Source organism: Schistocerca gregaria, chromosome X, assembly GCF_023897955.1.
Source record: "Schistocerca gregaria isolate iqSchGreg1 chromosome X, iqSchGreg1.2, whole genome shotgun sequence".
NCBI classification, from domain to species: domain Eukaryota; kingdom Metazoa; phylum Arthropoda; class Insecta; order Orthoptera; family Acrididae; genus Schistocerca; species Schistocerca gregaria.
In genome coordinates this window covers 831,658,674-831,675,650 of record NC_064931.1, presented here as the reverse complement: position 1 = coordinate 831,675,650, position 16,977 = coordinate 831,658,674, and the positions used below count along the sequence as shown (strand labels likewise).

Genomic DNA, 16,977 nt, shown 5'->3' with positions numbered 1-16,977 from the left:
CTTCATTACCACTATTTGTTTTTTTGTTTATAACCCTGTAGTCACGTGACCAGAGGTCCTGTTCCTCCTGCCACCAAATTTTATATATTCCTACTACATTTAACTTCAACATATCCATATTCCTTTTTTAAATTTTCTACTCCAAGGGATCTAACATTGAATGCTTCGATCCATAGAATGCCTGTTTTGTTGCTCCTGAGTAGTCCCCATCTGGAGATCTGAATGGGGGCTACTTTACCTCCGAAATATTTTACCCAAGAGGAAACCATCATCATTTCATGATACAGTAGAGCTACAAGCCCTTGGGAAAAATTATGGCTGTGGTGTCCCCCTTGATTTCAGCCTTTTGCAGTACCAAAAGAGCAAGACTATTTTGGTTGATGTCACGAGCCCAGATCAGTCAGTCATCTGGACTGCTGCCCATACAACTACCAAAAAGGCTGCTGCCCTCTATAGAAACCACATTTGTCTGGCCTCAGATACCCCTTCATTGTGGTTGCACCTGTGGTATGGCTATCTACATTGCCGAGGCACATGAACCTTCCCACCAACTGCAAGGTCCATGGTTCATGGGGATGCTCAGGTTCATATGAATAAAAAGTTCAAAGCATATTCTATGATAATGGAGGTAATTTTCGCTATCTCCCCTCCTCCTTGAGAAGGTCCTCAGTGTGTGCCGTCTGCCGTGTCTAGCTCTCTCTCTCTCTCTCTCTCTCTCTCTCTCTCTCTCTCTGCACGTGCGCGCACACACACACACACACACACACACACACACACACACACACACACACACAGATTTGTGGGCAATCTGTACTGTGCCAAGTGTCTCTCAAATTACCTGGTGCATCCGTTTGAGACTTCAACACATTTTACCGTAATGATACACAAAGTATTGGACGAGTAACCATGAATAGAGTCTTAATTGCATAAATCTTCTTGTGCTCTGTGTTTCAAAGCTTTACAAACTACATACTCGGATAGTTAACTACTTACAATTGTAACTATGTGAAGCTCAGTGCCCATGGAGAGGGTCCTACACAGTTACCTTGAGCACACAGTTACTTGTGTGTATTCGTGTCGGGAACAAGCTGAAATAGCATTTATATATGACCAAGCAGATGGAAACGGTTGAGAGGTAGCACAGCTATATCAAACCAAGTATCCTCTTAGACCCAACCACATCACCCACGTACAGGGAGGCAGCAGACTGTGCGTACACCAGATTTGGAGGAGCAGGTTCTACAGAATATTGAGGTGAACTATAGCTCCAAAGCTGGTGCACACACAGTCCTCCACCTCCATGAGATTCGTTTTCCTGAAAGGACCCATAATCACACAAACGCCCCATAAAAGCTTGAAATGTTGTGTGAAGTAGTTGTTGTCTGTTAAGGTACTTGTTTTGTTGTAGCCGTGCTGCCATACAAAAACACCATCTCGTCTTGTTTGTGACATGAATACCAGATAATTCTGCTGCGTCCTTTACGTTGTGTATTTACTGTCATACATATAAATGCTCAGGTTATTGTACTTTGTTTACTGTTTCCAGGATTGCCTGCAAAAGTTTTGTTCAACCTATGGTTGTACAATACTTTTGGGTGGGGGGTTATTGAAATGTAACTCATTTTTCTTATGATTTAGAAGCTAATTTTAATTGCTGCTTAACTATTACATCATTAGGCAGGACCGATACAAGTAATTTCACCTTATGAGATCTGTACTATAATTTTCAACAACTTCAATTCCGTTTACTCACTAATGTTAAATCCATCGATTGGTGAGAACGTATATTGCAATTCTTTTAATTGCATTAGAACTTTTCACTTATGAACAATTGAGTAACAAAAGAGGCACCAATTATACTGCAATTATAATCTTTGAAACCTGTAACAACTCTATTTATCATACTGTCACCTTAGTATGCTTTTGGCTAACATCACATCGAATTACCTTGTATTTGTTGAAATTCATAAAATGAAACCAGATTAACATTGTAAGGTAATTGTTTTTTCGGACTGCTGTATTATTTATCAAAATTCTGTTCACATTAAAAAATAATAAATTCATATTTGAAATAGAACCACAGTAGCAATATCAAGGTTAATGTAGTTTCAGTGTAATTAATGAAAATGTAATCAGCATTGTTGATTTGTATAATTTTTCCATGAAAATAAGAACTCTGTAATTTTCTTTGTATCTTATACCTAAGGACCGGAAAATTTCGCATTTTGTTGTAAATGCCAAATAGATGCGACTTCTGCCCCAAAATGTGAAAATGCGAAAACACATAATAGACACTATTTTTTCGTGAACTGTATCCAGATGAACTATTTTATTAGAGATAGTCTGAAATAGCTTTATTTTCTGCATATAAATATTTAAATGCAACCAATTTTCTGTTACTGGTGTCATGCATCATCTTCGGAAGCCCAGTTTGGAAAGATAAGTGTGTAAGAACCTTTTTGCATAATATGCAACGATGTATCGGTGCACTTCGTGGTCTGGTGTCAAAGCAGTAGTGGATGGTTGAATGGTTTATTTAAAATACACGCTGCATAATGCAAACTAGTAATCGGCCATGGGGCCTATCATTTTATACCAAGTATATTTGTTGATTAACTTAAGTTCAGAAGTTTTTTTAATACTGACACTTCAATATGGCAAATTAGGTGGTGAATGTATTGACCCATGGTTGCATCAAATTGCACTAGAGGTCAGGCCTGAACTATGTTGCTAACAATACTCTGCCAACCTCGACAAGCAATTGCATGGTAGCTGTTCCCAAATGCTGTGTGTTGTGCATTGCATGTTGTTTTCTTTTCCTGAATTTCTAGAACGACCCTTATAACACCAGAAGAGATCAGTAATCCCTGTGTCAGTTCTGCTTTCAGAGAAAACAGGTGTAGGCTGCTGCTCTGTGAGAGAAGGCGGGGCTTCTTTCCCTGTCCCTCTTCCCCCTTTTTGGCGGTCATAATCCTGTTTTGTTTAGACACATACTTGTCTGCAACTATACAAGTATACTGTCTGCACTCTGCACCATAGTGATTGAAGAAACAAAGTCTGTCAAGTGTTTTGAATGCGGTGAAATTCTTTGCCTAACATTAAAATAGTTACTTTTGGTTCTATGTCTGTGCTGAGTACCTTGCCAGTCCTTTGTGTAGCTTTTTCAAGTGAGGATGGCATAACTATAAATGCCCACGAAAGGTCAAACTTTGATAGTCTGCAGATTTTGCAATCAGCAAATTGAGTGGGAAAATGTAAATCACATTCAGAAACACCTTAAATCGGACACCCATTCAGTTCAGTGGTGAAAAAATGCGACTCTTTTCAATAGAACAATCAATTGTTGAAAGCTTAAATACAGCCAAATGAAGAAAACGGTCATTTCGGAAAAAGAAAATGTTGATGTTTGTTCATCTAATCATTTACAAACAAAAAACGATGCAAAAAAACCCTGCTAAAATCATGCATTCCATTGTAACCACATTTTTTAAAATTATAAACAACTTCTGTAATTGTAATTAGTGAATTTACTTTACCCAACAGCAACTCACTTGTTAGGAACAGAATATAAGGCTCCCGAGAAATTTTGTGGAGAGTCCAGTATGATGTAAGATACTGAGAAGCCCTATGCGACGTAATAAAATTACCTGAAATGATGACTGAATTTTCCCGTCTTTTGAGAACCATTCTGTTCTCTGGCTTGTTTCACTTACAAAACTTACAGGGAAGTCATCTGCAGTGTTGGATTGAAATGAAGAGAAGTTGCGATCAGTGTTATTTCAGCTACTGTTGACAAAATTCATATTTCATGAAGACATATACTTTGAGTGATTTTCTTTTGACAACATTTATCATCAGCAAGATGGTTACAATGCACTTTGGACCTGAATTGGTTTATCTGCCACTTTGTTAGTTATTGTAAATTATTTAAAAAATTGAAATACTCTGGTACTAATTTTCTGTCAAACCATTCATTGCTGTGTGGTATTATGGCATTCATATCACTTGCAGATGAGAACTAGTGCATAATCTTACAGTAATTTACATTTACTAAAGTGGATGGATTACATGTATGTGAAAACCCTCTGTGACAAACACTTTTATTATCACTTGGATGTATATGTAGTTGATGGCACATGAGGGGAGAAAAATGATAGTGTAATTTCCTGTTCTAAATATATTTTAATTACTGTCAAGCTAGTTGGTGTATTCTTGGTTTCCAGGAATGCCTCCAGCTGTGACCACAAGTCTGTCAGAGGCATGGAAAGCAATGAGGCGCCCACCTGTTGGCATTTTGGATCAACTGGTAATTTAGTCAGCCTTTTACTCAAGACAGCACTGATATAGTCCCTCACTGTTATGATTTTCATATTTTTTTTGTGAAGCCCACAAAAAGACAGAGTACACTTAGAATGTATTTTGTGGGCAATAAATGTTATTCAGTGACAGATGTTTAACCTGTCCGAGCTTTACCTCATTTTTGAGGATGAATCAAGAACATTATGAAGAATTTGGAGTTACCAGACTTAAGAACAGTTGGAAACTGAATATTTGTTAATTAGATTATAATTCCTGATTTTTAGTATTTATTTCCCTAGTCTCTGTGACTCTTGAGGATCAAGTAACTTCAGTATATTGAGTTAATAGTTATTGTTACAAATGTAGCCTCTCCTCCCACATTTTTGTTTTTACAAAGTACAGTGTGTTGTAGAGCATGACATAGGTTAATAACGTGTTAGTTATCTAAATAGCCGTCTACCTCTTAACAATATGTATGCACTTACTTACTTCTTCCTTTTCTTGTCACTGGGTAACTTTCACTTCCTATGCCTTTCTATAGATTTTTATTGGTTTATTTTATAGCTTTTTCTTGAATTGGAATTTATCTTTTCAAAATGGTGTAGTTTTACATTTATTAGTCATGTTTTATTTGCAGTAAGAGTAGTCCTGTTATAACAGTACACCATTTGTGAGGATCTGTTAAATGTTTTGTTTTGTAGGGGATGTGACTGGCAGTTTACAGCAGATATGATACTGGAAAATCATTGGCTGTCTTTTGTGGAGGGTATCATGACAGTCAACACAGATTTTAATGTCTGCTGCAAGTTTCCAGCCTTTGTTGAAATTTCTCACTAATCAAAGAGCCTTCCTTCAAATAAGCATTTGCATAGCTGTCATTTACTTTTGAAATATATTCTTACACGTAACTGAGATGTATGAAGGTTACTAGGAACGTTTTACATTATGACACAACAGTTGAAAAAATCCCGGCTCACATCTTTGCATGTGGAGACCTAACCTTTCATGCCATCTAACCAAGAGGTGTGCACTCCCCTTATGGATATTACCATTGCTGTCAATGATTTACCATTGATAGAGATGAAATAGGCAAAGTTGAGCAAGGTGGTGCAGTGATTAGCAAATGGAATTTACATTTTAAAGGTGCTAGTTTTCAACCCTCATCTGCCCATTAAGGTGTTGGGATGGTTCCTTTGAAAATGACATAGCCAGATTCCTTTTTCCATCATTATTGTCATGTGGTCCATTTCTAATAATCTTTATGTCAAAGGGGTGTGAGATTCTACTCTTTACTCCTTATTCTGCATTAGCCAATAATGTCATTCTGTCCATTCTGTTTCTAATATGCACTTCTGAAAAGCATTGACTCTTTAATGTTCAAACCCTTTGTGCTTGTATAGTGATGACTATTGTGTCATTTGGATGTTTGTTATTCAACTCTCACAGTGATTTTTTAATGTGAACAATGCCAGTTTGCATCACGGTTTGGAATGCCTTCTAAACTGTAGGTCCCATGTAAATAGCTGGGTAAATCAATTCAAAAATTCAGAACAAAACAAGGATTTCCACCGCCAGTAGGACTCTCCCTTGTTCAGTACTGTGACCGTACCTAATCAGCCCTATAATGTTCAAATCAACCATAAGTTTGAAGACTGCAAGGAAATGACTACTGTGAGGCTGAACAGTGATATTCCTTGTATTTCAAGTTATTGCAACAGTGTTGGAAGGATGAAAAGTTTATACAAACAGCACATTCCTCCACATTGTTATTTTTCATGTGAGAGAACTGTCAGGAGTATTTGTGAAACAGAGTGCCAACTGCAAATGGAGCAAAGTATTCTCTCTCTTTTGCACTTGCCTTGTCACATGCCAACCACTCTGTTGTCTGTCATACAACTACACAAGCAAATCTTAGATCATGTCTGCTGCTGTGATTCTCACCATTCTGAAAAATCAATTTTGTTTTAGGAATTTTTATTCTTTGCGAGTACCACAATCCTTGCCTGAGAAGCAGGTGGTAGTAGGTTAAATTTTGTGTTATAAATTCTTGAAAAAATGAATACAAATGTATCTTTATGTGCATAATATTTGTATATATAACAAAAACTGGATTATTTTAACATTCTAACCAATTCAGAAAACAAAGTGAACGTTTATAGATGAGAATGCCCTTCCTAGTCTGAAAGCATTTTTAAGTATCATAAACAAAGTGTGAAAGTACACTTTTTCAACTCTCAAAAGATAGTTTCCATAAAAGTAGTATCTGTAAGTGTGTTTTCAAAGTCGCATAAGTACTTTAAAAACCCATCTGATATATCTATAATAACAAATTCTTTCAATGGTAAACTACTTCACCACATCAATCAAAAGTTTTAATTACTGCCAAACAGCAGAAGGCTTCAAAGTTCTCAGGCAGCTGGCCTAAGTCCCCATCTTTCCCTTGTTGAATGCAGTGTTTCCGCGTATCGGTTTCTATGCTCAAATATTATTTTAAGTTCACACACACACACACACACAAAATAAAAATTAAGAATAATGACAACAAAGCAGAAACACAAATATTGAGAGAAATCTGCAATACACATTTTGACTATTGACTGTATTTATTGTGATACAAGCAAAAAAACTATTATTGTTTAATATGTGGCTATGACTATGTGTAAGCTGCTAAATGATTATTAATCATAGACTTGTATGTTATGAACTCCTGGTAAGAAAAGTGAGTCCTTGAGACATTTTAATTCAGTTTGTGGATTATAGACTGTGTCAGTGCCTTATGATCACATGTTACAGGATGCAGGAAGCCCAAAAGGTGTGGCTTTGACAGCAAGTATATATTTACCACAGCAGAGCAGATTGGTTGTAGGGCGTGAAGATGGCTCGATTATTATTGTGCCAGCAACACAAACAATAATGCTCCAGTTGCTTCACGGACGTCATCAGCAATATGACGGTGTGTATATTACGTTGTGTAAATAACTTGGCACATTATAAACTCCATAGTTTTGTTAATGTGTTTCAGTAACAAATCGATACATATTGTAAATGAAATTGCTCCTCCACATTTTTCTGTCTGTATGTGAAAGCTAATCTCAGGAACTATGGTTTGGCATTTAACACAGTTTCCACAAATAGACAGGTAGTTAATGCTACCTGTGAGAAGCCAGTGCAGGTTGCTAGTTATTTTATATCTTTGTGCGTATTGATAGTAAGCTAATACTTCATTGAAGTTCCCAATTTTGGATTTCTCATTATGGTACTATTGCTAGTGAGTAATTAAAATCTATTTATTCTCACTATTTATGTGTGACCATACAGAATATTAATTAACAATTATCTGCAGTTACATTAATTGTGGCTGAAAAGGTGGCATGTGAGACACACACACACACACACACACACACACACACACACACAAGGTGTGTTACACACATTACCTTTGCAGTGACCCGTTTTGTCAATTAATTGTGGAACCATGCATAAAGTACAAAATCTAGTTGTAAATCCATTTTATCATTTTCTCTGAGAGCACATTGTGACATTTGCACCCATCACACTAGGAAATGTCTGTTACACAACAATTTTTCAGCACTTATTATTACTGTTAATTGAAGTATGTAGTTGGTGTGTGTCAAAGTGTTCTAACAAATCTGATCATGTACCTCCACTCTTCTTCAATTGCGCAGTGCTGTCAAATTATAACCCCTATTTCTACCTCCATAATTTTGTTCTGGATCTCTTTGACTTTTGGGAGAACTTAATTATTCATACTGTGAAGCCTTCCCAAATATGGCTGTACTTCAAAGTAAATTGCGTAAAGTCAGTGTCAGGATGGTTCCTTGCCTGTCCTTCCTTCCTTCCTTCCTTCATTCATTCATTCATTCATTCATTATCAGAGGAATAAAAATAAAGTAGATGAGCTGATGATGTGTTTAGATGATCTCAAAAACAAGAATGAGATTGCTATACTTTGTCTGTCTGAGCACCATGTAACTGTGGGTATGGAAAATGTCAGTATAAATGGGTATAATTTAGCATCTTACACTTGTAGATCTAGTATGGATAAAGGAGGAGTTGCCGTTTTCATGAAACAAGAGTATAAATACAGAACTGTTGGAGTAAGCAAATTTTGTGTTGATCAGCACTTTGAGGTTTGTCCATGTAAACTTCAGATAGATAATGTTACGTTGATATTAGCTACAGTGTACAGGTCTCCAATAGGAGATTGGGAGCTATTCATAAAAAAGTTTGACTCCCTATTATGATATCTGTCAGATAAAAAGAAGAAGTTACTAATCTGTGGTGATTTTAATGTTAACTTTCTAAGCAATTCTGATAGGAAAAGTGAACTATAAGTGTTGTTAACAACATATAACTTAGAATCTGTGATCAATTTCCCTACACGTATAGCTCAGGACAGTAGTACTCTAATAGATAATGTATTTGCACCGCAAGAGGATGTAGAACAAACACATGCTTTCCCTGTGGTAAATGGATTATCTGACCATGATGCACAACTGATTAACTTACAAAACCTAATAGGGTGTACACTTCAGAAACCATTAAGTAAAAGTGTGCGTGTGCTCAACCCGGTATCTATAGATCACTTCAGAGAAAGTTTAGGAAATGTTAACTGCGAAGATGTATATAATGAGCCAAATGCTAATGATAAATGCAGCATATTTCTTGATAAATTTATATACCTTTTTGAACATTGTTTTCCAAAGAAAACTACTAAATGTAACCCACAAACTTTTCAAAGAAACTTTGGATTACTACAGGTATTAAAGTGTCTTTAGAAAGAAAAAGAAAACTGTGGGACAGCAAGAACTAGTAAAGATCCATAAGGACAGTATAAAAATTATTGTAACATACTGAGAAAAGTTGTAAAGAAATCAAGAAATATGTGTGTTAGAGAAGAAATTAACAGTTCCAGCAATAAAATCAAATCAATATAGAATGTTGTTTGAAGGGAGACAGGAAAAGTAACCACTGGGTAGGTAGAATTACTGTTAAAGAGAATGAGCTCATCTTAATCAACAGTACACAGGTAGCCAATGTATTTAACAGTCACTTCTTAAGTGTAGGAGAAAAAATTGTTGAGAATAGTTCAAAAGAAAATCCAGGCAGTACATGGAAGAGTCAGTTTTGAAAAATTTTAGTCAGATTAAGTTTCATCTAACAACCTCTTCTGAAATAAGGAAAATTATTAAATTTTTGAAAAATAAATGTTCTGTTGGAGTAGATGACATCTCTAAGAAGTTATTAAAACAATGTGGAGCAATTACAGCTGATGTTTTGAGTCACATATGTAATGCATCATTGACTCAGGATATTTTTCCAGAGAGATTAAAATATGCCATTGTCGGGCCTCTCTGCAAAAAGGGGGAAACTACAGATGTCAATAATTACTGAAAAGTATCCTTGCTTACAGCATTTTCAAAAATCTTTGGGAAACTAATGTACACAAGAGTGGTTAGCCATCTCAACAGTTGTGGGATACTTAGTAAATCACAGTTCGGATTTCAGAAATGCTGTCCCACTGAAGCAGCAATATACAATTTCACTGTCCACATAATAGAGTCTTTAAATAGTAAAATGTAACCAGTAGGAATATTCTGTGACTTATCCAAAGCATTTGATTGTGTGAACCATGACATTATGTTAATTCTATGGTATAAATTGAACAGCATATGACAGGTTTAAGTCATATCTACAGAACAGGAAGCAAAAAGTGTTTTTATATGCTTAAAATGTTTCAAAGGAGTTAGCCACAGTGAAATTACATTAGGTGTTCCACAAGGTTTGATCATGGGTCACCTCCTGTTCTTGATATATGTGAATGACCTCCCTTCTTATGTGAAAGAAGATGCTGAACAGACACTGTTTGCTCATGATCAAGCATAATTATTAATCCAGTAAAATAAAGTCCGATATAAAATGATACAAATAAGGTCTTTGGAAAAGTTATTAATTGGTATTCTGTGAATGGGCTTGCTCTGAACTTTGAAAAAACACAATACATCCAATTTTCTGCTGCAGAAAGTATAATTCCTTCAATAAACATAACACATCAAAAGAAGTCAGTAGCCAGGGTAGAGCATACCAAGTTTTTGGGTGCACGATATAGATGAGAATATTAATTGGAAAAGTCAAATTCTGGATCTCCTAAAGCAACTAGGTTCAGGAACTTTTGCAATCAGAATAATTGCCAATTTCGAGGATGTAGAAATTAGTAAGGTAACATACGTTGCATACTTCCACTCTCTGATGTCATACAGAATAATATTCTGGGGCAACTCAACACTTGGGCAAAAGGTATTCACTGCTCAAAAGAAAGCAGTTAGATTAATGTGTGGGGGTTCATAGCCACACATCTTGTAGGCATCTCTTTAAAAGGTTAGGAATTCTTACAACTGCTTCACAGTACATTTACTTAGTAATGAAATTTTTTCTCAACAACATGGACCAGGTTAAAATCAACAGCGACATTCATGATTACAATATCGGAAACAAGAAAGACCTACACTATCCTTTACTTAACCTACCTTTGGCACAGAAAAGGGTAAAATGTGCTGCTATAAAACTGTTTGATAAATTACCAGATGAAATAAAGTGTCTGAGAGACAGCAATAATAGTTTCAAAGGCAAATTGAAGTCATACCTCCTTGACAACTCCTATACCATAGATGAATTCTTGAATATGAGTAAATAAATCTGGAGATATAATATATGCATTTTGTGCCAATTAATGGAATGGGATAGATAAGAGAAATATTTAGGTATAACACTATAATGTAAAAAAAAAAAAAAAAAAAACCCAAACCCTTGTTTCCTGTACACATTTCTTGTGCATTTGACACATTCCACATCATAACGGTTTTCCGTACTATTGATCAATGGAACATGTAACTAACTAACTTTCATTCCTTCCATCTTTCCTTAGTAACAGCTGTGGCTCTTCCATTGTATGTTGGACTGCAAGTAGGAAACTGCAACTTTTTGTAACAGTAACAGATAGATTAAATGAATTAGCTATGTCTCTCTTCACATGAAAGAATCTGTCTGCACAGTGGTTGATACATACCTTAGTCGATAGTGCTTTCATCTGTTTCACACATTTTTACCTTTTACATTAAAAAACCACGTTCTTAGAAATAATATTGAAAAAACAATTTGCAAATGGTATTTTCTGTTTTCATAACTTTGCTGTGTTCACTATTTACTGCATTTATTTAGGGCGGTTGGAGACTCACTTCTAGGTAAAGTATAGCCCCAAACATAACATTGAAAAACTATATCTTTTTCAGATTGGCCACCACATCAGGTCTTGTTAGGTCATACAGGACGTGTCAACTGTCTGCTGTATCCCTACAATGTGCACCCACGTTACGAGAAATCACACTTAGTATCTGGTGGAGTGGATTTTGCAGTCTGTCTGTGGGATCTGTATGCAGGGCATCTGTTGCACCGTTTTTGTGTTCATGCTGGTGAAATCACTCAACTGCTGGTTCCCCCTAATAGTTGCAGTGTGAGTAGTCATTGTATAATTCTTTGCTTAAATCTTAATATAAATAATTTTTAACAGTGCTGTGTGTTGTTATATAACATGTGATCAATAAATATGGCGAATAATTATTTTGAAGGGGAAGTGGTTTATGTACGCAAGAATACAGCTTATTTTCCTTCCAAATAATCATCTTCGATGGTTATACGTTATAAATTTCTGTCTACACATGCAGAGGCCTCACATACTGGGCAAAAGCAGCCTATGCGATGATGATGATGATGATGATGATTACAGCATTCATGTTGCATTTTTGTAAGGGGTGATAGGAAGTAATCGACAAGGGCAAGGTTTGGTTGCAAAGTGCAAGGAAAGGGGGAGGGAGAATAATGGAGCAAAATGACCTCCTCATGTGCCAGGAGATGACGCACAGTTATAGTGGTATTGGGCCTTTCAGTATTGTGCTCCTTTCCAGGAACCATTTGCTATGTGTTTTGAATGCACACATCTGACCCTCTTCAGAAGGCAATCCAAGATATTCATGTAGATGGCCACATTCAGTGTTGTGATTTTTTTATGGATGATGCCTCACGTATCAAAGAAGGTAATAATTGTCTTGAGCTGCAACTTCTTGTAACTAACGTCTTAGATTTCCATGGTCCTGAACTGCATGACTCAATGCATTGCCAATGTGATTCTGGGTTTTACTTCAGGTGCCACAAATTTCCTCCATAATGATCCATTCACGAAAGGTGGCATTACTATCTGTCATGACAACTACGTCTCAGAACACTCCTATTTTACTTTGTTTCTATTCAGAAATCATGTAGTGAGGCAGTAACTGTAAATGTAGTATATTTTTGCCCAGTGTCCTGATACAGTTGCATAAGCGTTCCCATTTGACACTTAGTGCATGTCCTCTACCAACATTTGAACTGTCCATCAGCAGTTGTCAGTCAAAAGTTGTGAACTTTCTCAGCATAGTCACTGCTGCACAACGTCACAGACATACCTGATAGTTGCTTGCATCTCTTTCATGTTACTGACAATAACTGGCTGATCTTTGGCCAGTAGTATGTACTAGTCTGTGCACTACCAATTTATTCATCTGTATTTATTGTTTGCTCATAGGTTGTATTAATTCACGTGAATCCATAATATTATTAAGCTTGGCATCCTTTCCCATAGTCATAAATGTGTTTCTTGACAACCACTTCCTCTCACATAAGATGCCTAATTACCTGGGAACTATGACCGATTCTTGCACCGAATATCAACACAAGCATTGTGTTGCCTTTAAAAAATAAAGATGCAGTTATTTAATGTGAATAATCTAGCTGTATCTTTCTTCATTTTCATTAGAAAAAATTTCAGTTTAGTGGGAAAGGAGATACAGAATAGGCTATACATGCTAAATAATAAATTTCAGAACATATTTTGTGTACCATGTCACTCATGGAGATATAAGCGCAATCTGAGTATCATAAAATTGAGGAGTCTGAAAGAACTTCAGCATGCCCCTTGCTACTAACAGATCCATCCAAAAGCCAAATGGAAGAGTACAAGGCTGCAGAACTGGTCCACATGGAAGGAATGTGGCAAGTGTGAACCCTTTTGCACAATGAGTTTGAACAAATTTAGTTACTCTCTCTCTCTCTGTCTCTCCTCCCATCCCCACATCACTCTTTCACTCCTCTCTGTCCCCTCACCCTCTAACTCCCCCCCCCTGTCCTGTCACCTTCTAACTCGCCACCCTGTCCCCTCATCTTCTAACCCCCTCTCTGCTCCCCTCACCTTCTAACCCTCCCTCCCCTCCCCTCCCCTCACCTTCTAACTCTGCTACCCTCCCCTCCCCTCACCTTCTAACTCTGGTACCCTCCCCTCCCCTCACCTTCTAACTCTGCTACCCTCCCCTCCCCTCAACTTCTAACTCTGCTACCCTCCCTCACCTCACATTCCAACTCTGCTAACCTCCACTCCCCTCACCTCCCCTCCCCTCCGCTCCCCTCCCCTCTGCTCCCCTCCCCTCTGCTCCCCTCCCCTCCGCTCCCCTCCCCTGCTGGTCTCCCTCCCCACCATTCAATACCCTCTTTCTCCTCTTCTTCCTCTCTCCCCTGACTATCCCCCCTTCCCCCTCTTCTTTCTCCCTGACTTTCCCCCTCCTACCCCCTTCCACCTCCTACCCCCCTTCCCCCTCCTACCCCCTTCCCCCTCCTACCCCCTTCCCCCTCCTTCCCCCTCCTTCCCCCTCCTTCACCCCTCCTCCCCCCTCCTTCCACCTCCTTCACCCCTCCTCCCCCCTCCTTCACCCCTCCTCCCCCCTCCTTCACCCCTCCTACTCCCTCCCCTCCTCCCCTCCCATCCTTCCCCCCCTCCCATCCTTCTCCCCTCCCATCCGCCTCCCCTCCCCTCCTTCTCCCCTCCCCTCCTTCTCCCCTCCCATACGTCTCCCTCCTCTCCTTCTCCCCTCCCCTCCCCTCCCCTCCTTCTCCCTCCTCTACCCTCCTTCTCCCCTCCCCTCCTTCTCCCTCCTCTACCCTCCTTCTCCCCTCCCCTCCTTCTCCCTCCTCTACCCTCCTTCTCCCCTCGCCTCCTTCTCCCCTCGCCTCCTTCTCCCCTCGCCTCCTTCTCCCCTCCCGCCCTTCTACCCTCCCGCCCTTCTCCCCTCCCGCCCTTCTCCCCTCCCGCCCTTCTCCCCTCCCGCCCTTCTCCCCTCCCGCCCTTCTCCCCTCCCGCCCTTCTCCCCTCCCGCCCTTCTCCCCTCCCGCCCTTCTCCCCTCCCGCCCTTCTCCCCTCCCGCCCTTCTCCCCTCCCGCCCTTCTCCCCTCCCGCCCTTCTCCCCTCCCGCCCTTCTCCCCTCCCGCCCTTCTCCCCTGCCTTTCCCCCTCCCCCGCCTTTCCCTCCCGCCCTCCTCTCCCCTGCCTTTCCCCCTCCCCCGCCTTTCCCTCTCCCCCGCCTTTCCCTCCCGCCCTCCTCTCCCCTGCCTTTCCCTCCCGCCCTCCCCTCCCCTCCCCCTTTCCCAGCCCGCCCTCCCCTCCCCTGCCTTTCCGCCCTCCCCTCCCCTCCCATCCCCTGCCTTTCCGCCCTCCACTCCCCTCCCCTCCCTTTCTGCCCTCCCCTCCCCTGCCTCTCCACCCTGCCCCCCTTCTCTCCGCCCTGCCCCCGCCTCTCCGCCCTGCCCCCGCCTCTCCGCCCTGCCCCCGCCTCTCCGCCCTGCCCCCGCCTCTCCGCCCTGCCCCCGCCTCTCCGCCCTGCCCCCGCCTCTCCGCCCTGCCCCCGCCTCTCCGTCCTGCCCCCGCCTTTCCGCCTTGCCCCCGCCTCCCCTGCCAGTTTTAGATGATAAGTATGTTACTGACACCATACTATTGTTGGACTGCTACAAGTATGATCTGAGGTTACACTTCACCAGTAAAAAGTGTATTTCTTGAAAAAATGTAGATTTTTGTTTAAATGACTAACAATCCAACAATGATGTTTGCATCTTCTGTGTGAAATGGTTTCTGTAGAGCACACTCATGAGGCTTTGTGACATTCCTGATGTGATACAGGGAGCTCTAGCATTTATTCTTTGGTACAACACTTAGCATTAAATTTTTATCATCATCTTTGTGGTATTAGCAGCTGTTCCTCCCGTGTTGGATGATCATAGACTGTAGACTTCATAGTTGCCAGCGATGTGTGTTTCAGATAGTCTTATACTATTTCTTGTACTCGGTCATTAGGCACGTTTTAGTGCATGTCTTCAAAGCACTGGCTGCAGTAAATGAAGATGGTGTGTCATGTGTCGTGTCAGTGAGTGCATAAATTATCTAAATATAGGGGTCTTTGATGTCACGTAAATAGTTAACCTTTCTCATTAGTAATAAACAAGAAGTTTAGGAGAGCGAAAACAGCAGTGACTCGTGCAAAGGAGCATGTTATCTGCAGAACAGGTGATCTCATTTATGACTTGCTCTTTGTTTTCCATTATATGCTGCTTCTCCACAAGTTTCTTGAAGTTTAAATTTCTGTATCCCTTCTAGTACTCTGACTGGAAGCATCCTTGTTACATCAGTGTGCTGTTTTTGCTAATTTCTTACTATTTCACTAACAAAACATTTCAAACAGTATTTTAACATTTTGTTTGTTCTTGATTTGTGTAAAATATACATGGTGTGACAAAAAGAATCACCTCATTTTGCGTGTTTATATTTCTGAAACTAATAAACATAAACAATGAATTCTGTTTTTTGATAAATGGGAAACTCAAATATAATTTTCATAACTTTTCGTACGTGTTCAATATGCATCCCTTGAGGATGCACAGCATATGGCGATGCGGTATTCAGATTGTTACCACACTGCAGCGAGTTTCTTGTGAGTTTTAGCTTCCACAGCTGCTGTTATGCGATGTTTCAGTCATTTATTGTTGTTGGTAACATAGGCACATAAACAAGAGTCTTTTACAAACCCCCACAAGAAATAATCACATACAATCAGGTCCAGTGACCTTGGAGGACAGTAATGTAAGGCTGAACCACTTGGTTCAGGGCGACCAATCCATCCATCAATAATCCTTTGATTTAAAAATTCCTGCACTTCAGATGCCAGTGTGGTGGTGCCCCATACTGTTGGTGAATGAAGTTGTTCGAATCAGTCTCTAACTGTTGGCAAAGAAAGTTCTGAAGCATATCTAGATATGTGCTTCCTGTAACAGTGTTCTTGCCAAAGAAAAATGGACCACTCACCTTTTCCCACGTAACTGCACAGGACATGTTAAATTTTGGGGAGTTCCTCTCATATTGTAGAACTTCATGTAGTGGTTCTGTACCCCATATTCTCAAGTTATGATGGTTCACCTTTTCATTTCAATGGAATGTTGCCTTGTTACTGAACATGTGTTTGATGTCTGTGTCAGGCAATTTGCCTGCACACAAATGACTTGTTTCTTGGAATTGTTCATGTCGTCGTCTAATGCTCTGTGCTGTACAAGGATCCACTCCATACCTAGTACAAAAGTCATGCTGAACAGTAACTACTGACCCGCATTGCGTAAAATGTAGAACACAAAATACTTTCTGTTGTCCTGTCACCATTTTTACTAGAACTGAAGTGGGTGCACACTGCTGGTGCCTAGCAGGAACTAGGTAAAACTCAAGAGTTTGCTCTTTCTAACAGTATGTTGTTCACGC

General features: G+C 39.7%; 1 protein-coding gene across 4 annotated transcripts in view; it reads left to right on the top strand.

Moving 5' to 3' along the window:
• LOC126299335 (WD repeat-containing protein 7) overlaps window positions 1–16,977 on the top strand; it is a 324,063-nt gene that overhangs the window by 107,755 nt on the left and 199,331 nt on the right. For all 4 annotated transcript variants that reach the window (XM_049991168.1, XM_049991166.1, XM_049991167.1 and 1 more), the window contains 3 exons: window positions 4,224–4,306; window positions 7,093–7,252; window positions 11,610–11,830. In XM_049991168.1, the coding sequence (XP_049847125.1) occupies window positions 4,224–4,306; window positions 7,093–7,252; window positions 11,610–11,830 (464 nt within the window). The remainder of the gene's footprint in view (window positions 1–4,223; window positions 4,307–7,092; window positions 7,253–11,609; window positions 11,831–16,977) is intronic.